The sequence below is a fragment of the Gopherus flavomarginatus genome, chromosome 12 (assembly GCF_025201925.1).
Source record: "Gopherus flavomarginatus isolate rGopFla2 chromosome 12, rGopFla2.mat.asm, whole genome shotgun sequence".
Lineage (NCBI taxonomy): Eukaryota > Metazoa > Chordata > Testudines > Testudinidae > Gopherus > Gopherus flavomarginatus.
In genome coordinates, this window is record NC_066628.1 from 46,284,943 (window position 1) to 46,310,496 (window position 25,554).

General features: G+C 45.4%; 2 protein-coding genes across 8 annotated transcripts in view; one reads left to right on the plus strand and one right to left on the minus strand.

Moving 5' to 3' along the window:
• Positions 1-7,138: 7,138 nt before the first annotated feature.
• ARSG (arylsulfatase G) overlaps positions 7,139-25,554 on the plus strand; it is an 81,100-nt gene continuing 62,684 nt past the window's right edge. For 2 of the 6 annotated variants that reach the window (XM_050920656.1, XM_050920658.1), the window contains exon 1: positions 7,171-7,286. The gene's annotated coding sequence lies outside the window, so the exon portion shown is untranslated. Of the gene's footprint in view, positions 7,287-25,554 lie in introns of all 6 variants that reach the window. The other 4 variants (XM_050920657.1, XR_007768988.1, XM_050920654.1 and 1 more) reach the window with 4 other exon arrangements.
• On the minus strand, positions 9,687-24,081 carry SLC16A6 (solute carrier family 16 member 6). 2 transcript variants are annotated; one of them, XM_050920659.1, is made up of 6 exons: positions 23,798-24,080; positions 18,820-19,061; positions 17,926-18,069; positions 15,938-16,066; positions 13,613-14,434; positions 9,688-12,922 (listed from the first exon to the last, which is right to left on the minus strand). In XM_050920659.1, the coding sequence occupies exons 2-6, from the start codon at positions 19,052-19,054 to the stop codon at positions 12,681-12,683; spliced, it is 1,572 nt and encodes a 523-aa protein (XP_050776616.1). In that variant the 5' UTR covers positions 19,055-19,061; positions 23,798-24,080; the 3' UTR covers positions 9,688-12,680. The 2 variants fall into 2 exon arrangements, with proteins under 2 accessions (XP_050776617.1, XP_050776616.1); XM_050920660.1 differs by lacking the exon at positions 15,938-16,066 and having other exon boundaries at positions 9,687-12,922; positions 23,798-24,081.

Sequence of the window (25,554 nt, forward strand, 5' to 3'; positions counted from 1 at the left end):
TGCAAAATCCAGCCGTGCCCAAGAATTTTCAGACCTGGCGTGGAGTGCAGGGTCGGGGAAAGCTAAGGATAGTCTGGACGCGGGTGGGAGAAAGCATACGGGAACCCTGGGAGAGGAGAAAACCAAGGTATGTGACAGAGGTTTGACAGAGCTGTAGTTTAGAGCGAGAAGCCTTGTGACCTTTGTTTGCTAGGGTAGTAAGGAGCACTAAAGAATCAGTTTCTGAGGCAGATAACGAGGGGGAACAGAAGAGCAAAACATCTACATATTGGACTAGAGTGGACCCGAATGGGAAAACAAGGTCAGCTAGGTCTCGGGCTAATGCCTGGGAGAAATAAGATGGACTTTCCGTATACCCCTGAGGGAGCGTGGTCCATGTATATTGCTGTCCCCTGTAGGAAAAGGCAAAGAGGTACTGGGAGTCAGGGTGAACCGGAACAGAAAAGGAAGTAGAACACAAATCAATAACAGTAAAATGAGTTGCAGCTGGTGGGATAGAAGCCAGGATCATTGCTGGGTTTGGGACAACAGGAAAAGCGGGTATGACAATACGATTAATGGCTCGAAGGTCATGAACAAATTGCCATGATTTGCCATCAGCTTTTCGAACGGAGAGGATAGGAGTGTTACAGGGACTGTAACAGGGAACAATAATGCCTTGCTCCTGTAGGGCAGTTATGACCGGAGCAATGTCAGCCTCTGCCTCAGGGTTTAAAGGGTACTGGGATAGGCCAGGCAGGGGTTTGGAAGAGTCAAGAGTAATGCAGACAGGATCGGTATTTAAGCGGCCCACCTGAGAGGGATGGGTTGGCCACAGAGAGGATGGGACCTGCAAAATTAGGTGCTCAAGGGACGGGGACCAGTGGGCAACAAGGGACCGGAGTAGAAAAGGACGTTTCAGACAGCAGGGAGGCTACAGAATCACTCAGGGAAGACTGGGGAATTTGTAAATAGACCCCATCCGGGGAACAGTATATGGTGCAGCCAAGCTTACATAACAGATCCCGACCCAAAAGGTTTACCGGAGTGGAATCAGAGAGAAGGAAGGCATGATCCGCAGAAAGGGGACCAACCTGGACCGGTAGAGGTTTTGAAAGGGGACAAGGGGTTGAGACTCCCGTAATGCCCACAGCGGACACGGTTTTTCCGGAGCAGGGAACCTCAGGCAGGTCGGTAGTATGAACTGCAGAGAGCGAAGCTCCCATATCAACAAGGAAAGGGAGAGAAAGATCACTGATAGTTAACACACACACTCACCCGTGGGAGTGAGAGGTAGTAAAGGGGCTAAAATTTCCTGAGGTTCCCCAGTGCCCCATCGTTGTGGGGCAAAGTAAGGCTGGGGGCTTACTGGCTGTACTGGCAGGGGGTTTAACTGGTTGTTCACAGAATTACCAGACCGGCTTGACACACATTCTTCCAATGTCCCGGCTGCTTACAGTAATTACAAACTTCCCCATAACCCAAAAATCCAGTTCCCTGTCCCCTCCCACGACCACGTCCCCGTCCCTGGAATTTTCCCTGTCCCCCGTACTGTTTGCCCTGCCCTGAATAATGCTGTATTTGCAAGGCCATTAACTGCTGAGCTGATTGTTCTTCCTTTCCTTTTAAAGTACGTTGGCAGTGCTCTGCCACTGTTTGCAATTTGTCCATGGTTTCGGTCTCCCATCCAACACTTATTCGTTTTAGCAGATTGCCAATAGCAGGCAGGAGGCCATTAACAAATGCACTAGCCAGGGCGCCCTGTCCATTTGTATCTGGTTGCTGTATACCAGAATGTTGCAGAAAAATGTCAGTTAGCCGGGTGCGATAGTCGCCCGGGTTTTCTCCCTGTCGTTGCTTACAGCCATTTATGGCCGTCCAGTTGGTTTTAGGAGTCCATACCCGAGGGATGGCTTCAAATAGATTTTTAGCTCGTTCCTTACACTTTTTTTGGTATTCAGCATTAGGACCTGTGTCTGGCAAAGTAGAGTGGCGGTCAGCAGCGAGCCAATCTGCTGCTGTGAGCCATTTTTCATGCTCACTAGGGGCTGTTACAAGTAGCTTGCACAGCTGCAGGAGGTCTGCCTCAGAGGGTTCATAGGTATCACACACTAACAAAAATTCCTCTGCATATTTGGTAGGATTTTCTCGGGGCTTTGGAAAGCCTTTTACAATTGAAAGCAGCTCAGTGCGAGTCCAGGGTTTATAGCTCCAAGCGGGACCCCCGTCCTGGCCCCTAGTATGCAGGATTCGGAGGGGAGCCTGGATATTTTTAAGGCCCAAGCGCGAGCTTTTACGAGGCAGAGTGAGTCCAGAGGAATGGGCCTCGGCAGTACCGGATGATCCGGATGGGTCTGAACTGGAGATCTCTGGGAATTGTTCCTGAGCTGGGAGATCTGGTGACAGTTGTTCCTGAGCTGGGGGCGTGGGTGGCCGTCTATTGATTCGACGCAAGGCTGCCAGGCCAATTAATGCGTCTTCTTCATCCTTGTCCCCGGAATCTAGAAAGGGGTTTTCTTCGTCTTTTCCCACCCGGGAGACAGGAGTATGAAGGGGGGTCTGCTTGGAGAAAAGGGTAAAGGGGAGCGCTCGGTCTAGTGGTGGGAGAGGAGGTTTCCAATAAAGCTTTTAACTTATGATTTGAATCTTTGAGAGAGGCGAGTTTCGATTCTGTCCATCTACGATTTGCCTCTTCCCACCATTGCATGAAACAATCGACCTCTCCTTTTGCCAATTTACTTTTAGATTGGCCGAGTTTGTCTTTTAAGACATCTACTCGATCCTTGTCCCAAGATCCTAACAGTGGCCACTGAGTTTTGGGATCTCCCTGAGTTAGCCTAGACTGTTTTTCCAGAAACTTACAGGAGTCCAGACCCTTCCTAAAATACATTAAAATGAGCCGGAGTTCCTTTAGGGAACTGCCCCGGCTTAGGCGTCTGGTTACCCATACAGGAAGACTTCACACACCAATCACACAAGAAGGAAATTAGGGTTCGTCAGAGCGATGCCCAGTGCAACACAGAAACGGAGCCCACAGGCTACTGCCTCAGTCGCCCTTGCTTTCACACTAAGGGTTTTACCCAAGGTGCGGTGCGGCTGCGATTGTGCAGATTTCACTCACTCAGACCGCGGGGACAGGAACCCCTTGGTCGGCCGATCCCCGGACGGAGACAGCACCCAGACTCAAACAATCCACAGGGAGGACGGATAGACACAGAGACAGGACAGTCCTCAGTCCAGACAAAACACAGAAATAATTACCTGACCAGATTCCTGATGTCAGATCCTGGGATCCCTACCAGAACAGAGTGGGAACCAACAGGTTCGATGGCATAGACTTCACTGTGGTCGTGCGCCTTTCCATTCTAGTGGAGGACCGCTTGGGCCAAGTGCCGGCTGCCACAGTCGTCCTACAAAAATGGTCAGGAATCACACAGCCCCAGTGAAGACGGTTGCCATCTCGGTGGAACCTCCAAATTGTCAAAGTTAGAATCAGGACTCACAATTTGTCAGACCACTCTGTTTATTAGCGCAGTGCTCCACCAATAACATTCAGAATATGTGAGTGGCCATGCAAGGCCCAAACAGTCTTATTTATACAGATAAAAGAGCGGGAATTAGACAAAGGGACAAAGAAAGCAAAACAGTAAAATTCACCTGGGGCACAGCATGCATATCCTATTTCCTTACTAACTGTTATCGATCTGAGGCTAATACTTCACCAATTGCCCTTAAACGGTGTAATTGTTCTATGTTAATGTCTGTATTCTTGACACCTGGATTGCAACATTCCAACAATTTTGCTTAAAGGTACAGACAACATTTCTTTAATCCTTTCTATTCTTACAATACAATTCATTCTACTTTCACACTGTAATATACAAAAGAACATTTAACATCTTTTAAAAAGGGCCTAATGTGTAGTTTATAAAATATATAGTCTAAATGTTTGCGGAGGATTTTGATGTTTATTTTATTTAGTTTTTTTCTAGCATTGGAAAATTAGGAGCATTGGACAATGAGGAGTCACTGAAGCTGCAAATGTGGTGTGGTTGTGCTAGTTGTCCAGGCACTGTCACTAAATCAGGGAGAGGATTCCATCCCCTGTACCTGCATATAGCCCTATGCAAAGTCCTGTAGTTGTCTCCATGTGGGTGCAGGGGTCTGTTTGTGGAGAGTCATTTGCAGGATCAGGACCAAAGTGAGTTTTTACTTGGTCTTTCTCCTAGAGAATCAGGAAATGGTGCCTGGGTACTTTTGAATTAGGAACAGAATGAAAAGAACCTGGTTAAAAGAGCAGGGATGGCTCTAGGCATTTTGCCACCCCAAGCACGGCAGGGTCCTCCGAAGCCGCGGGACCAGCAGACCCTCCACAGGCAAGCTGCCGAAAGCAGCCTGCCTGCCGCCCTCGCAGCGACCGGCAGAGTGCCCCCATTTGCTTGCTGCCCCAAGCACGCACTTGGCGTGCTGGGGCCTGGAGCCACCCCTGTAAAAGAGACAAAGCAGTACAGATTTAATTGATGTATTGTGTGTGATGGGTTTAATTTCCCGTGGCAGGGTATTGTTTTAATTACGGTTACCAAGACCCAATTATGCTTTCAATTTTCTTTATATAATCCTGTTAAGACACTTCCTTAGTCTGTTGCTGCTAAATTGCTTTCTTCCCATCATCACCCCAAAGCGAGGCTGCTTGGCCAGATTTCACACTGTGTACAATTTTCTGGATTATTTTTGCACTCTGTTTCACAAAGGTACATTTGTGCTCCTTTCCCAATCTCTATGCGTTGTGAGTAATTAGCTTTCTAATTAAATTTATAAATAGAGCAATGTTATTCCAATGGAAAAATATATTCCAAAGGAACATTTTATTATTTTAAATTTAAATCAGTTTACAATGTGTTCTAATATTTATTACTATTATTATTTCCATCGTGCTGTGCTTGTGGAAATGACACATGACAGTCTAATAAAAGGACACAATCTGTACCCCATAGAGCTTCCATTCTAAGGCTGTGGTCCTGTAATCTGATCAATGTGGGCAGATTATACTGAATGGAGGGTGTTCTCTGCTCAGGAAGAGGAGTACATCTGTGCAGATCAGACTGCAGGATTGAGGCCTAATCCTGCAGGCACTTCAGCACAGGAGTACTTTGGTTTACATGAGTACCCCCATTGTCCTCAATCTGATTTCTTGGGTGAAGTTTACTCACATGCTTAAGTGTTTGCAGAACAAGGTCCAGGTCTCTCCAGGCCACTTGGCACCTCAATTGTTAATGGCAGGTAAGCCTTTATTTGTGTTATCAGTGGATTTTCGTTTCCACCAGTTTTGAAATAATCAATCCACACAGGATGTCCATTACATCTCTGCTTTCGTTATATTTTTAAAATTTGACATATATTTGATGATAATCACTAGGGATAAAACTATGGAAAAGGTCAAAAGACTTCAGTGGGGCCAAGATTTCACCCTAAATTTTAAATGGATAAATATTTCTTTTTAAAATGACAATGTTTTTTTAAAAATGTTAATTTGTTTGTATTTAAATACTCTGAAATAATTCACAGGCACTAGAATTTCTCCCTCTACATAAAAAGAAAGTGTATTTCCAAACTCCATTTTCAATGAGTTTTAGTTTGAAATATTTAAAGGAGGTGTGAAGGTACCTTATTCTGCTAACACAGGGAGTGCCACAGAATGCAGAAAACATTGCTGAGAAATGGTGAGCAAAAGCAGAAAAATTACTTGTGCCCCAGTTGACTCCATCTATGCAGGCGCAATTTATTTAACTCCATTTTATGTTTGGAAATAAGGAGAAAAAGTGTGTGTGAGAAAATGACTGAGTGAAGGGAAATCTTGCAAGGATTAAGTGGTTTATGCATAGGGAAGGTAACCATGGATGACAAATTCACTAGAACCTCTCTATTCCCATGTGTAACATGAATATTCTCCTCAGCTAGGATTTTCAGGCTGAGAGGGTTTGAACATTGGGGAAGAAGTTTGGTTTTAAATGTCTCATTGAAAGAAAGCACAATGCTTCCTCACAAAAGGTTGTATGCGGTGCAGTTGTAAGCCCTGTTGATCCCAGAATATTATAGAGACAAGGTGGGTGAGCTAATATCACAGAAGCTGGTCCAATAAAAGATACTACCTCACCCACCTTGCCCCTCACGAAAAGAACATGCTTTAAAATAACAACACTAATCACTCTGCTTTCAAATGACTCTACAGATGAGTGAGACTTTGTAGGTCTGCTGGATGTGCAGGGCTAAAGATTTCTCCTACACCCAGTGTCGTCAGATGCTCCTGGTTGTGGTGCTCTGTTCTAGCCAATGTTGATATCAGTCGACTGTGTACATGTGTTCCCTCTGCGTGTTGCCCCAGCTCTGTGCAGATAGCTGACGCAGCAGACACCGAGAGAACCCCAATGATCAGAAACTCTAGTAAGGTATGAAGGCGCCCGGGCCAGGTTTATTGTCGAAGAGGAATGCAGTCTCTAGCTCCCTGGCATAGAAGTCCAAGGTGCTGCTAAAGTGCTGCTAGCTAGTACTTATGTGCTCCCTGTTAATGGACCAGCTCAATCAGTGGCGGGACTTTCCATTGCCCCCTAGGCTGGACAAAGACATCCATTCAGGGGTGCATTCTTCTACAGAGGTACAAACAAGTTACACATCGCTCCTGATGTATTGAGGTGCAACCCCTCTACGTAGTAAGGTGCTGCCTCTCACCTTGTACAGGTTGGTTCGAACAAAGCAACTCTATTCATCATAGTACTCTTTTGGCCCTGTCATTGGGATATGTCTGCCAGTTCCTTGTTATCTGTGTAGAGTGTGCAAGTATGCAAATGTTATGATATCTGGTGTCCAGTACCTTTTAGGTATGTCTCTTTTTGCAGCATCAGCCCTTTCCTTGCCAGCTTCTGTGAGCAGAGCCTCATACTGGGCCTCTGATAAGGGTGTATGTTTCAGGGCCTCATCTTACTACACCCAGTAGCAGAAAAGCGGTTTCTGGTTCTGTCTGTGTGGGTCATTGGAAGCAGGAAAAAATATTGCTCCCTTTTGTTGTGTCTGCCCTTAGCCACCTGAGTGCTGCTGGCAAACAGCTGCACGTGCAGACGAGTTGCTCTGGAGTGGGCTGGAAAGCAGTCATAAGCTTCTGAGACTTCTGCTCCACCCACGGGTATAGCAGTCAGACTGCGGTGGGAGGGGCAGGGCCTCTCTCTCACCCGCTCTCACACGTGTCACGGACTGTGCAGCGGGGAAGATTAAACATGGCAGGCAAGCAGCAGGAGGCTGCTCTCTGTACACCAGTGAGTGCACCAATCTTTATTTTGGGGGTGTGGGGTGTTTGATTATACACTGTCTTTTCTTGGTGGTGGTGTGCCAGCCTCTTTAAACCTGTTTGCATTAGAGAAATTATTGGCATGAACTGTGAACCTTGTTTTGTATCGGGGAGGGCATAATGTGGCCTAGGAGCTATATGCCGCCTATGTATCTTTGTACAGCAATGTGTTTACAGCTGCCAGATCTCTGAAGGTGCAGAGGAGGGCAGAGCGGAAGGTGTGATTATAGTTGATAAACTCACAATGTGTGTGTGTGTGTGTGTGTGTGTGTGTGTGTATAGGGGTGAAGGTAAGGGGAGGATAGGGGGAGATTCTTAAGCATATCTCATGGTTGATGGATATTTATTTGTGATGTATGTATAACTGAGGTGGAATCCAAATCCTGCCTTGTAAGACATGGCTGCGCTAGTGTGGGGACGGGGTGCAGAGAGTGGCTTCTCTCCCATTCCCACACACCTGTTGAGCAGAAGGGCAGGAAACCCACTCAGAGCTCAGGAGGTGGGCCCTGCTACTGCACCATCCAGGACACTGCTGTCCTACAGAGGCATAATCCGCTGGTTTAGTGAGTGTTGCCAGGTGCCCAGCTCCTTGTGCCTGTCCTGCAGTGTGCAGCGAGAGCTTCATATTGCTTCTTCTCAGAGCAGTAAGGTGTGCCCCACTGTACATTCACCCTGGCACTTCATGAGCCAGCCTGCCCTGCACTGCTAAGATGACAGAGGAGGCCCCTTATGTGAGGCTAGCACTGGCACACCCCTGAGCATGGCTCAAGATAGAGAGGGGCAGGATTTGGCTTTAGGTCTTGTCCACACGGGATTTATTCTGGAGTGAGGTAGGGTGTGAATTCAAAGTGCAGTCTGGAATAGATATCCACACTGGAATAAGAACTGCAGTCCATTTCCTGTTGTAGACGAACCCTTAGTTGTGACCCTTATATGTCTGGCTAGTTGCCAGCGCAGTGCATGGTGTCTTAAAGGATATATAGGAAAAAAATCCAGCAACAGAAACTACTGGGGAAGGATTTCTGTGGTTTGGACCAAATGCTGCAGTCTTTATCCAGGCAAAATCTTAATTGACTCTAGTGGTTTGACTTCTCCTGAGTGAGGATGTCAGGGTCAGATTTTGTGATGGTTTGCAGGATTTACCTTATTACTACTTTGCATCTTATCAGTATGTTCATTCATCTCTCTGGGTGTACATTATTGACTAAGGTTGAACACCCTGTTAGACTGTCCTCCTTTTTGTGTAAATGAGGCCTGAAACAAATATTCCTCTCTGGTTTCTTAGTTCCAGTCTTGTCTACTCTGGTCAGTTGGATGACAGGTTCGTTATGACATCAGATACCAAGAAAGCGACATCTAATGGGGAATTGTTAATTTATTATTTTCTCGGGGTTCAGACATGACATTACTAGTATTTTGATGGGGGAAAAAATGTAAAACCTCATCTTTCTGGTTTTATTTATATATCATACAGGATACAATCACTTTTTTTTTCCTTCTGCAAGTTATTTTATGTAACTTCCTTTATCTGTAGATATAGAAAACGTTGGACCCCATGAACCAGACAACTACAAGAGAGGTTATTTTATAGTCATGGTTGAAAGAAACATTGTATAAATGAATTAACTTAACTTGCAGATATAGTGTCTGAGTCTCTGTCTTGCACCTTTCGTAATTTGGACCAGTGCAAAGTGGATGTAAAATGTTACCAAATAAGAGTGGTTGTGTTTTTATCTCACTTTGCTCTGGTTTAAATGACCACATACAGGACAATAGAGAATCTGGCCCATGTGATCAAATGGAATTACTTTAAATTGAGGTATGTGTATGTGTGTGCGGGGGAGTTAACTCGGGGAAAAAAAAATGTTATGTGGGGAGGGATAGCTCAGTGGTTTGAGCATTGGCCTGCTAAACCCAGGGTTGTGACTTCAATCCTTGAGGGGGCCATTTAGGGATCTGGGGCAAAAATCTTTCAGGGATGGTATTTAGTTGGGGATTGGCCCTGCTTTGAGCAAGGGGATGGGACTAGATGACCTCCTGAAGTCCCTTCCAACCCTGATATTCTATAGTGGAAGTCACCAGATGGCAGTTACCATTTAACGAGTTCTTTTTCTTAGCATGTGAGCAAATGTGCAATCTCTATTATAGTTTCGTGATGCACGTTCTTTTTGGGGAATCTGTTGCAAATAGCATGTTTACTGTCCGCCTTAAACAGTTAATTCTTGTGGTAGAGTTGCTTCCTGAAAACTGGCCATTGGTGTTGACACTGGGATTTTGAAAGAGGTTTGCCTGCATGCTGTTTGTGATCACTTTTTGTTCCAGGACTGATGAATGTAGTATAAATAAAACAAGTCACACTAAGGAAGTGCCACTGATTTGTCCTCCAATGAATAACTAGTAATAGTGCTTACTGCCCATTTTCATGCTATGAGCTATGAATAGGGAATTGTGAGAGGCAATGGGGAGAATTGGATTGGATTAAATTAATATAAGAACCAGGGTTTTGCAGAAAAGAAATGCCTCAGGAAGTGTTATGGCTCTGTGCAATTTACAGTTTCACTTTTGAGGCACCAGCCAGCTGCTTTGTAATATAACATTCTTCTCTATTCACTGAGACAGTATAATAATTGCATGACTGCTTAGATATGGCAGTGATGTTCCTCAAATGTGTGTATGTTATCAAAGCACATTTACCTGTCAGAATGATGCATGATTATAGCCCAGAGTACAGTGGTATAAATTTTACAAGAGCACCGGTTCTTATTTAAGGTCAATGTTAATCCACCCTCTCACATGCAACCAATGTAAAAGAATGCAGGGTTGCTTAGTCCACTGGGTAAACATGGTCCTTCAATCTCAGCAAGCTGCATGTGATAGCAATGCACTTCTGAAAGCCTTTCTAAAGAGGGAATCATAATAATCAAGCCTTTTATTCACAAGGCTCTGTGTTACTTTTTGCGAGGTTACTACAGGACAACTAGAAGCACAGCAATGGAGATCTGGAAATGAAAGGGGCAAAAAGTGTTTTGTTTTTCAAAAATCTTTATTGTAAAACTCAGTATTTTATATCACTTCCAGACTTCACTAAATACATTACAGAACAAACCAGCAAATCCTGTTTTGAACACGTTAAAGTCTGCTTTTCTGGGTCTTTTGTGCGCATATGCATGCGAACATACATGTGCCTACTCATGCTATGGACATAAACAGAAACTTATTGTGCAGCCATTTATAGACATTATTATTGAATCTGTATTGGAAATCCTTGTAAAAAAGTGACAGCAGAACCTCGTTAATCTGCAGAACAGGTAGTTTTCTCACACACACAACCTGGCAGCCTCTCCCACTTCTAAACAAGTTTATAATAGCAAAGTGCTGTAGTGAGGTCTCATATTACTAAGACTTCATTAATTTTACAATTCTATTCTACAGTACATTTTACCAGCATGCCAGAAGCATTAGCATAAATTAAAAATAAACATTTACAAAAATAAATACAGTTTTGTGATGCAGTATTGTGTTTGTTCACTTACCCGCTAACTCACAAATTCTAGTCATGTACAATGGATCTTCCAGTCATTCATGCAATTTAGCGAGGTTCTGCTGTACATCATAAAGTGCTGAAGGCATATTAAAAAAAAGAAACAAAACTGCAGCATAGTCTCACTAGTTCTCAGGCAGTAAGAGTGGAGTGCCATAGCCACTTTGTTGCAGGAATGTGTTTCTTTTTGGACATCTAAGACAGTTTAAAGAAAAACACCTTCCTAAAGAGAGGAGTTTTATACAGATTGTCCCACATTTCTATGGCTGATACAATACCTAGACATGTTAGCATAGCAGTTAATATACAGCGCCACTTCCACTTAAGTACAGAGAAACATGTCAAGCTGTATGCGTACTTAGAACCAAACAAACCTTTTACTTGTCCCCCTGAGTTGCCAAGTGGCATAATAATGCGTAAAGGAATCTATCAAAATAAGAGTAAGTGAACAGCCGGCTTGTCGTCTCTCAGAATTCCCTTCTTTGTGGGTAATAAAATACGAAACACAGTAAGGACCCAATTCTGCTGTCGCTGAAGTGAGTGGCAAAAAACTCACTGACTTCAATGGCAACAAAGCAGTGTTCACAATGATGATTTTCTTTCCATTGTAGAAGACCAGTTATTTGATGCCTACAGAAGCTTGAGAACACACTGGTTGTATTCTAATAATGTAAACTGTTACTGGTAATGGTCAAGTGCCTTTACTACTTCATATTAGCTGCACTGACTTTATTCATGTTAATTCAGTAGTGCTGCAAAGATTCCTTTATGTGCAGCTGTGGTAAGTGGAAGTTGCAGGTATGTTTAGGTGCTAATCATACAGGACCAGATTCCCAGCTAGTGTTATTCAGTGGAGCTAGATCAGTTTACACCAGCTGAGGCAAAGACCTACAGTCTATTAAAAGATGGATAGTATCTTGCATTCAGTTTACCACAGAATTATTTTAAGAGCATAGTTGTCTAAGACCACCATAGTAAAATCAGGCAGCATTCACAACAACTTGTGATTTTCAAAACAAAACAAAACTGAGTTTACAGGATAGGCATTGAAAGGATTGATGCAGAGAGGTAAAAAGGTTTTTCTGCTAAATCAGATATTTTTTCTCTCCAATTCAAATTATTTATCTGATAGCCTTTAACAATCCTAGAATAACTTAAATAATAAATACTGGTTTAAATTAAAGACAATACATCTTGCTAGCAACAGGAAACGATTCTTAGGATGCTAGTTTGTAGAGAAATATCTTTATAGTGAAATATCTGCAGTAATAACTGGCCATAAAAATAAGTGGTAACCTCCAACTTCCCAGCATTTACAAAATTCAAGTTAACTAAAAACCAATTTACCAATAATTCTACTTTTAACTAATTAGCCTACCCTACTGCCCCCCATGTCTTGTTACAATGATCTGAAACAAGAGTCCATGTTCTTCTGATAGAAAACTCGAGTTCAAATTATATTTATTTATTAAATAATTTCTTCTGCATTATTTATTCTGTTGATTGAGCAAAATTTACAGTTTGGGAAGCCTACCAGGCAATCACAAAAGATTGTGACCTAATAGATTTAGTTGTAGGGGCCACTTCTGATTTTCTTTCATACTTATGTAGCTAGCAATGTGTGGCCATGTCTCATATGGAACCTACCATTGCTGGTTTACAAAAATAAAAGCAATCTTTCCAAAATAATAGTTGATGGCAACTTTTTTACATTAAAATGTTGCATTCCTTTTGAAGTATAGTTTTAGAACATGGAGCAGAGCTGACTTGTTTTTCCCAGATTTAACAAAGAGCATATTGGATTTATAAGGACCAGCTTTTTCATGCTATGCTGTCACAGCTTCTTACTGAATCATCTGTTTTTCCAAGATCCATTTCAATAAAGTCATCTGGTATGTCTTGTAAAGCTTCCGATGCATCTTCTTCTAAGCCCTGCTTCTGACCTTGACACAGTACTGTCTTGCATGGTCTTACTAAGGACAGAAACACAGCACCCAGTACCATGCCAGCAGCACAGGAGTAGAATGCTGAACTGTAGTTCTGTGTAACGTCCACTAGCACACCTATGGGGGAAGCATTTCAAATCCATTAAAAGTAAAAATCACATCTCACACTCATCTATCATTTTCCTGCCCATCTCATTACCTCAAAAACACCACTTCTCCCAACTTTTTGATATAATTGCCACTGTATTTGTATGATATTTCAATTTGAAGATCTAGGTACTGGTAATCAGCTAACCAACCATTATGGGTACCTTTTTAAGTCTTAAAATATCCAGGATCAACTTAATACATATGTAACTGACATCTGCCAATACAGGTCTGACATTTTTCAGGGGCTCTGGCTAGAAGGCACCGTATGAATGAGTCATTTTCATGGGTATATTTCATTAATACCTAGAAAGAATGCTAGTTTTAGGATTCTAACTGGAACAGGGTAGCAGTGCAGGATTTTCCTTCCTTCTATAGAGGATGCCTCATCTCCAAGACACTGCAGCCCTGCATTGCAGCAACTTTCTTTCCAGCTCAAGAGGGCTGGATGGGACATTGCTTGGAGCCTACCACTGTTTTCCTTAATTCAGTCAGAAAGGTGGTTCTAAAGAGGTATAACGTATTCTCACCTTCCCACCCAGGCAGAGGAGCAGCACTAACCAGAGGCCTAACCCATTGCAACATGGTTATTCGGAAGAGGCATCAATAGTAATAGTAGCTGATGTCAGCTATTGAAAAAGGTACATAGTTTAAAGTTACCTGCAAGGGGTGGTCCAGCCAACCCAGCTAAACTCTGAATGAAGACATATACTCCCGCTGCAGAAGACATCCTGTCGATACCAGCCACATCATCTTCGGCTAGCATTGGAATGTGTGTGCCCGCTACAGTTCCAAGCATGAACCCAAAAAATATGCTACATATCATCAGTCCCCAAAATTCATAGGCAAGAGGAAAGGCAAACAGAGCTATGGAGAGCAGAATGACACATATGAGTTCAATGTAAATCTTGCGGATAGGCTTCTTGTTGAGGACCCAACCGGCACTAATTCTTCCAAAGACTTCAGCAATGGCCATTGCAGACAATATGTATGCAGAACGATCCTTATCGATACCAAGACTGATGCCAAGAGGAATGATGTAGAGTGACGGAGCAAAGAATCCCAGAGTAGCAAAGAGACCAAAAAGTGCATAACAAATAAAGCCGTGGTCTTTCATCACAGAGAAGTCCAGTAGTTGGATTTTTGGTTTTTTAGGGGAGCTGCTAGCTTCAACAAGCATCTGTATGGTTTCCTTTGGTTCTTCACTTTTCAGCTCTGCTTTGGTGTTTCCAGGCACACTGCTGGGTGAGGTAGATACTTCTACTCCTGAGTCAATTGAATCTATTGAGGTGCGTGTTTGCTCATTTTCAAGCATGTACTTAGTCTCTGTCTGCTCTTCTGTTGGTAACACTTTCACTTCTTCCTGTGCTTGGATAATAATAGGTCGCAGCAGTAATCCACAGATGACGATGCCTAACTGTAGCACCCCAACAATCAGGAGACTGTATCTCCAACCAATCTGCTCCTTCAATGAGGTGATAGCTGGGGAAATGGGGAGCAGGGAAGAAATTATAAAAAAATAACAGGAAGCTTCCAACATTAAAAAAAAATCATACACATAAAAAAATATAAATCAAAGTTATTGGGACAAACTCTGCTCCATCTAAAGTCAATAGGGTCCTAGGTGTCTCAAATTAGGCACCTAAAAACTAATGGCCACTTTTGGAAGTACAGCTTACTCGAGATCACCCACTGGTTCCCTATCAGAATTCCAGATTCCCAGTTTTAGGCTCAGTCTACACTGGCTAGTATTTAGAGTCTGACCTGTAGTAACTACAGGCTTTCCCTTCGCTTCTTGAGTGAACAGTCTTTTCAGACATTTCTTAACTGGCGTGGGCTGGCAGGCACTTTGATCAGCAAGGAGCAACTAGGTAGTATTTTTAATGAGTTTTCGTGAACTCAGTTTTAAAGTTTCCGCATCCTGAAGCCAGTTAGTAAGGGGGAAGTTTTTTCTCTATTCAAAGTGTGCTGGTGCTTACATACAAGCCTTTCATTACAAAGGTTTCTTTAACTGAAAATGAGTATTTTGCATTAATTCAAGGCAGACCACACCAGCAGATTGCATTATCTGATCAGTAGAGAAATGGCAGGTTGCTTGCCCTGTTTTAGCTATTCTGAAAAGTGCTAGTAGAAGAAAAGATGATAGGGAGTGGATTTCCAGAAATTACAGTACTAGGAAAAGACTTCATCTTCTTACGGAATTCTAGGAAGGCCTCATACAATTCAATCTCCCAAGACCTTGGAGTTGGGTTTCACATGACACATACTCTGAAAGATTAGTGAAGATAGAGATTGAGGGTGACTCCACGTTACAACCCATGCTATAAAGTAGCCATGGTAACTACCCTGCCTTATTTTTAGCTTGCCAGGGCTGTACAGGGAACCTACCAGATGAGGTGTCAGTGTAGCTTACCCTGTTCAGCCAGCAGAGACTGAGACTAAAAAGCCAAGCCTCTCCCCCGATATTGATCTTTTTTCTTGCTACTAATAACAGAGGAGCAGATCGTTCCTCTATGACGTAACACCATGCAAGAGATGGGTTTTCTTCTGCATTCTTAGGCAGAGGAATGCAGAAAAGGCTAGGGATAGCTGTCCAGAGACCTTGTGTCTCCTTGTAGCTCTGGGTTCCTGGCACACCCCCACAAACTCCAATTTCAATGAAAGTTAATAAAACATGTAATTGTCTTGTGACCAGAATAACTAGGATCTAAACTTAACACTATGCAGGAGACAGGCATTTCAGCTGTCTGTCCAAAAATTCCACTGGGACTAATTTTGAAGTCCTTACTCAGGCAATGTCTTAAAAAGGACTTTTACCCTAGTAAGGACAGCACTGGCCCAGTAACTACAAGTGTCAATGAAATCAATATGGTTGTGATTAAGGCGTCAGCTTATGTAAGAATCGGGCTCTCATTTGGTTGAAAGGAGGATCACACAACGTATTGCTTATGTACACTTGTGTTTACAGTATTTTGGTCTATATACCTGGCGCAAAAGAGAAGACAGCAAAACATTCTCCTGTGGATGCCACTGCAGTGACCAGTGAACGCCGTTTGTCAAAATACTGTGACAAAATGGTGACAGTCGGGAGGAAAGACAGACAGTATCCCAAGCCTGTGAATAAATGCCAGAAATTGTCATGACAATGAGGAAGGAAGCTGGACGCTAATGCCAGCTTCCCTGGTGGTGAAATTATGGGATCAAGTCTGCCAACTAAGTAATTCACTTAGGGAAAAACAGAATGACCTAGCATAGCCTAAACCCACTAGATCCTGCTTCCTACTTCCAAATAACTGGGAATTCCCAGTTGGGGGAATTTCCAAGGATCATTTATTTAGTTACTAGTTTGTGTCTGTGGTGCTTATCACCCTGTTGTCAGAGCACTTCATGGACAATAGCTTTATCTTTAAAACACCCTGGCCATGTTGGCAAGTATCATTATCCCCAATTTACAGATGGAGAACTGAGCTACAGAGAGATTCAAGGGCTCAGTCCTGGCAAGGTGCTGTGCACCTTCAGTTTCCACTGAAGTCATAGGTATTTCCTCCCCACACCCCCGACCAACTTAATGGCTGTGAAGAATGTGTCATGGACCATGACATCTGGTCTTGTGTGTGCTTTTACCCTATACTATACAGATTTCATGGGGGAGACCAGCATTTCTCAAACTGAGGCTCCTGCGGGGGTGGGTTGGGACAGTATTGCCACCCTTACTTCTATGCTGCCTTCAGGGCTGGGTGGCCGGAGAGCGGCAGCTGCTGTCCAAGGGCTCAGCTCTGCAGGCAACAGCACAGCACTAAGGGTGGCAATACAATACCATGCCATCCTGACTTCTACACTGCTGCTGGTGGCAGCTCTGCCTTCAAAGCTGGGCTCCCAGCCAGCATCTGCCGCTGCCCAGCTCTGAAGTCAGCAATGCCATCAGCAGCAGCACAGAAGTAAGAGTAGCAGTACCGCAATCTCCCCCTACAAGAACCTTGTGACCCCCTCCTCCCCTCTCCAACTCCTTTTTGGGTCAGGACCCCTACAATTACAACACAGTGAAATTTCAGATTTAAATAGCTGAAATCATGAAATTTGATTTTTAAAATCCTAGGACTATGAAATTGACTAAATTTGACTGAATTTGGTAGGGTCCTAGTCATAGGAAATTGACAGTGGTCAGCACATCTACAGGATCATTTGACAATTTTCAGGATCAAGCCCCAGGTGACCTGGCCTAGGTCACACAGGAAGTGTGAGGCAGATGCAGGAAAACAACCCCAGCTCTTCTGAGTCTCAGTTCAGTGACTTAACCACAAGCTCATCCTTCCTCTCTGAAAAGGGAAATAATTTCACAAGAGTCTGGAATGGGACTCCTCTCCGCAAGGCAAGTGACTTTGGTGTGATAACAATCCTCAGAAATCTTCCAGAAGATTGTGTGCGTACATGTGTGTACACACACACAAGCTATATACTGCAAGCTAAATATCCTCTTTGCAAAGCTAAGTACTGGCTTTTATACACACACACACACACACAAACTGAATTACTTGATATATCAAGTGTACACATGGGCTTTGGAAAATACAGACATTGATGCCTATGAGATCTTAAAATGCAATACGCCCCCTTAACATCTTCCCCCCCCACCCAAAACAAAAAAATAAATAAAACCCCAAAACAAAACAGAGCAAGAGTTCTGTGGGAGAGTTTGAAAAGAAATCGGTTTTGAAGTGGTTGACACAGGCAGTCTTTGTGAAAGAAACAGGTTTTAAGGAGAAATATGAAGAGGAGATGCTTTGTTGAATGAGAAATGGGAGATGGTTCCAAGTGTAGGAGGCAGCCTGAAAACCAGCCAACAAGAAACATAGCCGGCAAAAGGTGATAAAAGGAACAGCAAGGAAGCAGGATTGGGAGGAGCATAAGGAGTAAGATGAAGAGTCATTTAAAAAAAAAAAAAGCCAGTTTAGAATAAGGGAATCCTAACTCACCAGAAATTAGGCCAATCGTGATATACATCTCGACAACTGTGCGTGCAAAGGAGGCTGTGACCATTCCAGTACTGATCAGTACCCCTCCGACCATCACCACAAGGCCATGACCAAAACGGTTACTCAGGACTGTAGACAAGGGAGCTGGATTGGGGGGAGAAAAGTGCATAAAACATGACAGTAATTTGCAAAACTCTTGTAGTCTCTGATCTCTTTTCCCCATTTTCTCCTCCTTTTATCCCTCTGGTCACACTGACGCTCTTCTTTGATCAATGCTAGTCTACTCCCACACCCTTGCCAATCTATCCACCTTCCCTGAGCATTTTATACCCAGGGAGAGCCTGAAATAAATGCTGTAGCTGAAATATTGGCCCCACTGAAGTCAAAACTCCCACTTCAATGGGGCCACGATGTAACCTTTCATAGCACTTACCAGCTATATATGGCAAGTCACTTTACAAAAGTACAAGTTTGATGCTCATCATTATCCATCCCCCATATTTACAGAAACGGAGATGCTGAGAAGTTAAATGACTTGTCCAAGCTCACACAAGCAGAGACATGTACAGAGCCCAGTTGGTCCCAGGCCCTATCTGTGGTGGTTCAGATTGAGACTGCAGAAGTGAGTTGTGGAAGTAGCAGAGACGAAGAAAGGGACCTGATGAGCAGAGTGGGGAATGGGATGTTGAATGACTTACCTGCTTGTTTCCTTGCTCTTTATCGTTTGTGATAGTGGGATATGCAGGTTGTCAACCACAGATAGCTCAGAGAAGGGGGGAGTATATACACTAAGTGTGATGTGAATGTGTGTAATATTTATATGGGTGCACCAGTGACATGAACACAGACCCTTAATAATTTTCAGTTCAAACTGAAGATGTACTGTGCACTTACCTGTAAAAGTCAGTACAAACACACATATTGAAATTATCCACGATATCCTGCTGTTGGTTTCATCAAAGCTTTCCATCAAATCATTAAAGAAGACTCCAAATGATTTTATAATACCGTATGTAAGTGCTTCCACAACAAAGAAAGCAAAAGCAACAGTCCATCCCCATCCTCCATCAGGCACTTTAGTATAAACATTTGGGGTGGTACACGACATTTTTATAGCTTTGACGGTCATTCTTAATCTGGAATAGAGGGAAAAATAAGATATCTTTTAAAATTCATTTTTTACAAAGTCTAATAATTGTAACATCATAGAAAAATATTGGGGAGAAGAGTCGCTTTCTCGCTCTGCTGCTGTGAGATTAAACACGAGACTCAGGTAGACGTTTGTCTTTTCTATGATGAGATAGGAGTGGTTTGTCAATGGGCCCTTTGAATCAAGAACCAGAAACTCATCACTCAGCATCAGGACAAGCTGTCCCAATCAGCAAAACCAGTGGTTAAAAGCAGTCATCTGAGTTTAATGCAGATGGGATACAATTCATGAAAAAATCCACAGGAGAGCCCCAAAGGGCTTACGAAATGACACAGACTTCAGAACAATGCACCAACAATCACGTTTTTCTAACTTGCTGACACTGAACAAAAAGTAAAGCAGTAGGGGGAGGATGAGACTTCCATCCTGCACATCCTCAAGGACCTCTCTGCTGTCTCAGCCCAAAGCTTCAACACAGCTCCACATGGTTTTTGCAGGGCTGGTCAGTTACCTAAATCAGCTAGAGGCTTTTTTTCCCCTGTGGCTTTTAAAACCATTAAATGTTTTCCTGAGCACTCATAGTGGCTGCTAAGATTCAAGGAAAGAGAATGGAGTGGCTTGTATCAAAGACAAAGAGCCAAGAAAAAAACCCCAAAACTGTTCCCTTCATGTCTCCCTCCAGTGGCCAAGATATATTTGGAGGTGGTTCAGCCTCTAGTGGTTCTTGGGGCTACAAAATATTGATCTACTTCTGAAGCTTCTTCCCTGGTAAGAAGGATTTGTTAGGATCAGTTTGTCTGATGCTGAGGAAGTTAAAGGTGACCTGTCACACAGAAAGACCAAATTGCTTCAGCATGATGGGCTGAACACTTACAGCAATAGTAAAGGAGAGCACTGAACACATTATAAAGGAAAACTACATGTGTCTCCTTACCATAAGGCTCAATCATGATGACATGCCGGAGATTCACTGAGCACTTATCAGCAAACACCCAATCATGCATCTGGTGACTTCACACTCACCACTAATCCCATCTGCAGGCTAGGCCTGGCATACACATGTAAAGTAAATCCTATTGTTAACAACACTGCATGGTTTTCTGGAGTGTTTTAATACCATACAGTATATTAAGCTAGGCCCAAATCATCCTGGTGTAACTCTGTTGACATCAGTGGAGTTACACTAGGGATAAATGTGGCCCATTAGCTTTTAAAAGTGCTGAAATACTCGATGTCAAAAAACAAATCAACAGAAACGACCCCAAAACCCACACAACCTAGGGTTCATCTTAGTCTCCAATAGTGTTTTCTGAAAACTGGCCTTGTAGTGGGTGTGACAGCACCGTGAGTCATGGCGTCCCTGTTGCCAGATAACCAGAGGAGGTCAAGCCTCCATTTTATTTTGTAAGTCTTCAGCATACACAAGTGCAAAAGGTCATTTCTCTTTCTGGAGCTCCCACTAAAAACCAAGGCCCTATGTCAGAACAATCATCCCACAGCTGAGGAGGGCTAAGACCTGTGCTTCTGAGTAGGATGGGCAGAGAGGTATGAGAGATGTCATGGTCTACTAGCGGATGGCCCTGTCGCCCACCTGCTGTGTGACCTTGGGCAAGTCACCTCTCTCTATCCCTATGGCCCTTCCCACCCTTTCTCTGTCTTTTCTAGTTAGAACTTGTCTGTGCTATGGAGGCTACAGCACCGTAGCTATGCCTCTGTAACCTCATAGTGTAGAAGTATGCTACAGTGACGGAAGTGGGTTTTCCATCATGGTAGGATCTCTACCTAGGTTGATGGAAGCACTCTTCTGTTAAATTGTAAATTCTCTCTTACTATGTACCTCTTCCTGTATAGTGCTCAGAACAATGGGACCCAAAACACTAGTACTAACCTTGGATCTTGAACCAAACTACTGCCCGGGAGCCTCCTCCGGCCTTCCAGACATTTTAATCTGTCCCTCGAGCTCCCGCTGGGGAGCGGTGTCCGGGGCTTGCCCTGCTCTGGCGCTCCAGCCAGGGAGTGGTATCTGGGGCTTGTTCCTCTCTGCGCAGCTACTGGAAGCAGTGGCATGTCCCCTCTCTGGCTCCTGTGTGTAAGGGCAGCCAGGGGGCTCCGCACGCTGCCCCCACTCCAATAGCTGCCCCTGCAGCTCCCATTGGCCTGAAACTGTGGCCAATGGGAGCTGCAGGGGTGGAACCTGTGGATGGGACAGCTTGCCTGGCCACGCCTCCATGTAGGAGCTGGATGGGGGACATGCCACTGCTTCTGGGAGCTGCTTGAGGTAAGCGCTGCCCAGAACTTGCACCCCTGACCCCCTTCCTGCGCCCCAACCCACTGCCCCATCCCTAATCCCCCTCCTGCCCTCAAATCGCTTGGTCCCAGCCCAGAGCACTCTCCAGCACCCCCAGCCCAGAGCTTGCACCCCAAGCTGGAGCCCTCACCCCCTCCCGCATCCCAGCCCCCAATTTTGTGAGCATTCATGGCCTGCCATACAATTTCCATACCCAGATGTGGCCCTTGGGCCAAAAAAGTTTTCCCACTCCTGACCTAGCTGCATCTACTTCCAGGATTAGGAGCGATGAAGCTATGTGTCAATTAGGGCTTAAGTATAGACAATGCATTAAATTGTAAATTCTCTCTTATGAGGCTCTCTCTTACTATGTACCTCTTCCTGTATAGCACGCAGAACAATGGGACTCAAAACACTAGTACTAAACTTGGATCTTGAACTATTCCCAGCTGGTTGCTTTATCCCTGCTCTGCTATTCCCAGCCCCCAAATCTTTACACAATAATGTTTTCCTTCCCCCATTTTCTACCTAAGTTGCTTCAAAACATCCAGAAAGATTCATTTGGGAAAAGCCCAAGGTATCTGTTAGGTCTTGTATGCTAATTTCAGCCTAAGTGTAGAATTCAAGGATGAATTTCAAATAGAGATACTGACACACCCTTTAAGTGTAACAAATCTGTATGTATGGCATACCCTTTGCTAGGCTGTGGGCTTATTCATTAAAAGCTGTTCCATTCTATCATGTCAATACTCAGTCAGGATGTGCACTTAGGTATATTAAAATGTACTTCAAGATTCCTTATGGAAAGGGTAGAAAAAGCTGCTGCAGGGCATTTGATACAGGTCACTAACCAATTTACAAGATCTACTTTTTTGATGATGCTTAAGAATTTAGTTTTACTCCTTGAAACGAATCCCATAGGGATAACACTTACTCCTGGTAACTGAAGAGTAAACCTGGGCTAAATTTTGTCTATACAAACTGTAACTTTTCCTACTTGGCTGAAGAGACTGCAGTAGGGCATGTTTGTGCTGAAAGACTTGGCAACTTAAAGAAAATGACCTGCCTCCTTTGGTTAAGCACAGAGGGTCAAATCCATTCATGTTGTAATTCAACAAGTACACACACTGACTGTACACACAAAGACCAAATTCCTTATAGCTAGCTAGAAATAGCAATTAAAAATGATGTATTTCTAGCAGTGGCCCTAAATGCTGTTTGATTTCTGAACAGAAGACAGTGCCCAGCATAATTCACAATTAGGGAAACTCTTGTAGGGATTGTTCTATTTCAGAGATGCTATAGCAAGTCTCTTGTGGAAAGTGTCTTTCACATGGATGCTGTGTTGAATGAACATTGATATGTTATTTGTTTTTGTAAAGGTACTGTACAAAGTTACTGTATATACTTTTCCTATCATACTGTTGTTCTCATTATTTAAATCCAGCCAGAGAAAACTAGTTGAAGCTTCTTGTTCTCAGATGGCACTAAATCAAATAACAGCAGCATCCTAAACCTTCTATAAAATGGGTATTGGGAACAGGAGCTGAAAATGAACCTTTATAACTTAGGGAAAACTTCTGTTGTCTAGCCACACGGTGGACAGAGTGCTGGCACTCCTCTCTTCCCCCTTCAGTAGAGCTCTCAGATCCACCTGACAGATTTTACCAATACTGTGTCCTCCCAAAGCATGCAGAGCCCTACCTGCTCTGGATCTCCATGCCGCTTCGTCTGCTCTCCGAAGGCACTGAGGACCCTCTCCAAAGCAGACCTGATTTAACAAAGGATTGGATGATGTGTTCCCGTCCATTCAACATTTAAGCCCTTGCTGATGTCCTATTGACCTCCATGAGATTTATACACACTTCAATGCTTTGCTGACTAAGAATGGGGCTGAGCACGTGCTTAGCTTTATGGCCCTACTTTGCTGATTTGGAACTTGCCCTCATCAGAAAGCAGATCATTAGCGTCCAGCTATCTCTCCAAAGTTTGTTGGAAAGAATCTTGATCCCTCAGCAGTGGGGGCACTAGGAATACAGACCGGTGTGCAAATCTGGGGCACTACAGAAGTCATAAATAATGGAAGAAATGAGCGAGGGACACTGCTAGAAAAGCAGTTTTGAAATATACAACCAAGTTCCTTTAAAAAAAAAATCTATAGATCACGAAGGACCACGGCAAAAATTATCTGGGTGCAAAAAAAAAAAAAAAAAAGGCAAAAAAAGCCCTCCTGGTTCCTAAGTGATGTAGGGGACATTAGTGCGGGGGGGGGAGGCAGATTTTCGGCATCACTTTGAGGGTTTAAGCACAGTTCCCACTGGGACTGCGGCAGCGCTCGCGAGGGAGCCAGCTGTGCGCTGGACACGGATGCTCCTAGTTACAGAAATAAAGAACGGCCACAAGGCAACAAACTTTGAAGCATAAATCTCACTTACCAGGTTTGCTGCTGCTGCTGCTGGGGACCCCCCACGCCACAGCGGGGTGCAGGCGAGCTCAGCAGCGGATCGGCAGCATGGTGAGGGAGAAGGGGGCTGGGGAGGGCAGCCGGGCAGGGACCCCTGTGCAGCGGGGGCTGTGGCCGGAGAAGGGGGGAGAGACGCTAGCCCCACTCTGAGCAGGACTAGGGTCTGTGCCCGGCTGCTCCCCAGCGCCTCGCCCCGGCGGCGCCCGGCTGCCCGTCCCCTGCTCCTGCCCGGGCGGCGGCTGCTGTCCCCCTCCGCTCACTTCCCAGCTTTATATAGACCGGCTCGAGCCGGTCTCTGCCGGCGGACCCGGCGCGCGCGGCAGCTCAGCAGCGCCATGTGCGCGCCGGGCCCGGCTCGCAGCAGCCGCTCCAGCCCGGCGTGCGCTGCAGGGAGGGGGGCGCGGGGGTGCGCGCTGGGGAGGCGGGGCAGGGAGGAGAGGCTGCAGCCCAGAGCCAGTGTGCGAGCTGGGGGGGGGGTCATCATTGCCCTGGGTCTGACCTGACCCTCTCCCAAATACCCCACTCCCGAGGGGGTGGCCCTCCCCTTGACTCTGACCCCCCAACCAATGGGTGTCCCGCCTCTGCGGTGCATGCCCCAGGCTGTCCCTCTTCCTCCCCCAATACCCCGAGGGGTACCGCTCCCCACAATCCCCTGGCTCTGCCCCCACTCCCAGAGCCCCTGGAGCCTTTGCATCCCTCCATTAATTACTAGCCCAGACCTGGAACAGGGCGGCCCCCCTTCGCGGAGGGCAATGGCCCCTCTGCCCCCCGTCCTGTGCACAAGCCAGGGGATGCTCTCCCGCCGGAGCAGCGAAGCGGGGCCCGGCTTAACAAGGCCAAGTGACTGCGGAGGCGCAGCCGGCCCTGCACGGACGCACGCAGGGCTGTGGTTTGGCCACCCGGCCTTCAAAACCAACCTCCAGCAGAGGGGCTGCAAGAAAGGCTGCGTTTCCTGCTCCTTCCAATAGCACCGATGAGGCCATTATTGGGAATGGGACCCGCTGGCTTGCTTGGGGGGGAGGCGGGGGCAGCCGTGCATTTCACCGTTCTGCGACTGGGGTGCAGGCACCTGCTGGACTCAACCTTCAGCATCCTTCAGGCTGGAGTCCAGAGGCTGCCCCGGGCATACGTGGGCAAACATTCCCTGTTTACAGCCCAGACCCCGTAAGGAAATCTGAAAGGATTCCTGGCTGGCACCAAGCCAGGGTCCTAGAGCTGCCGTTAGCTGATGCCAGGCTAGGACCCGTCTGCGCTGTACCATGCCCTGTTATTTCATCACATGCGCCCCTGCACAGCCGGGCAAAGGCGCACGCTGCCGAGAAAGCGGCCCGCCCGCCGGAGTGCAGCGGGGGAAGGCGTTGGGTCAGACAGTTACTGCTTGCGTTCGGGGGGGCTGTGGCTGGGGGGGAAGGAGCGGTAATTGGGACAAAACAAAGTGCCGCAGCCCCCCAAAGGGCAAAGCCGGGCAGGGGTCTCTGTTGCAAAGGGGTCGCATCAGGGGAGGACGAGACTGCAGCTGCTGCTCGCGCCACCCGTGCTAGGTGTCTCCCCCCGCCTCCCCGGGGAGAGGAAACCCTGGAAGCGCCTCCTCGCGCTCGGGTCCCCGGCGGGCGCGAGCCCGGCAGCAGCATCCTCCGCCTCGGTGGCGCGAGCGCGTCCCAGGTTCCAGCTCGTGCAGCTGCCGCTGACTGGAGCTGGTCCGGGCAGAACAGGTTTCTGCCAGTTTGG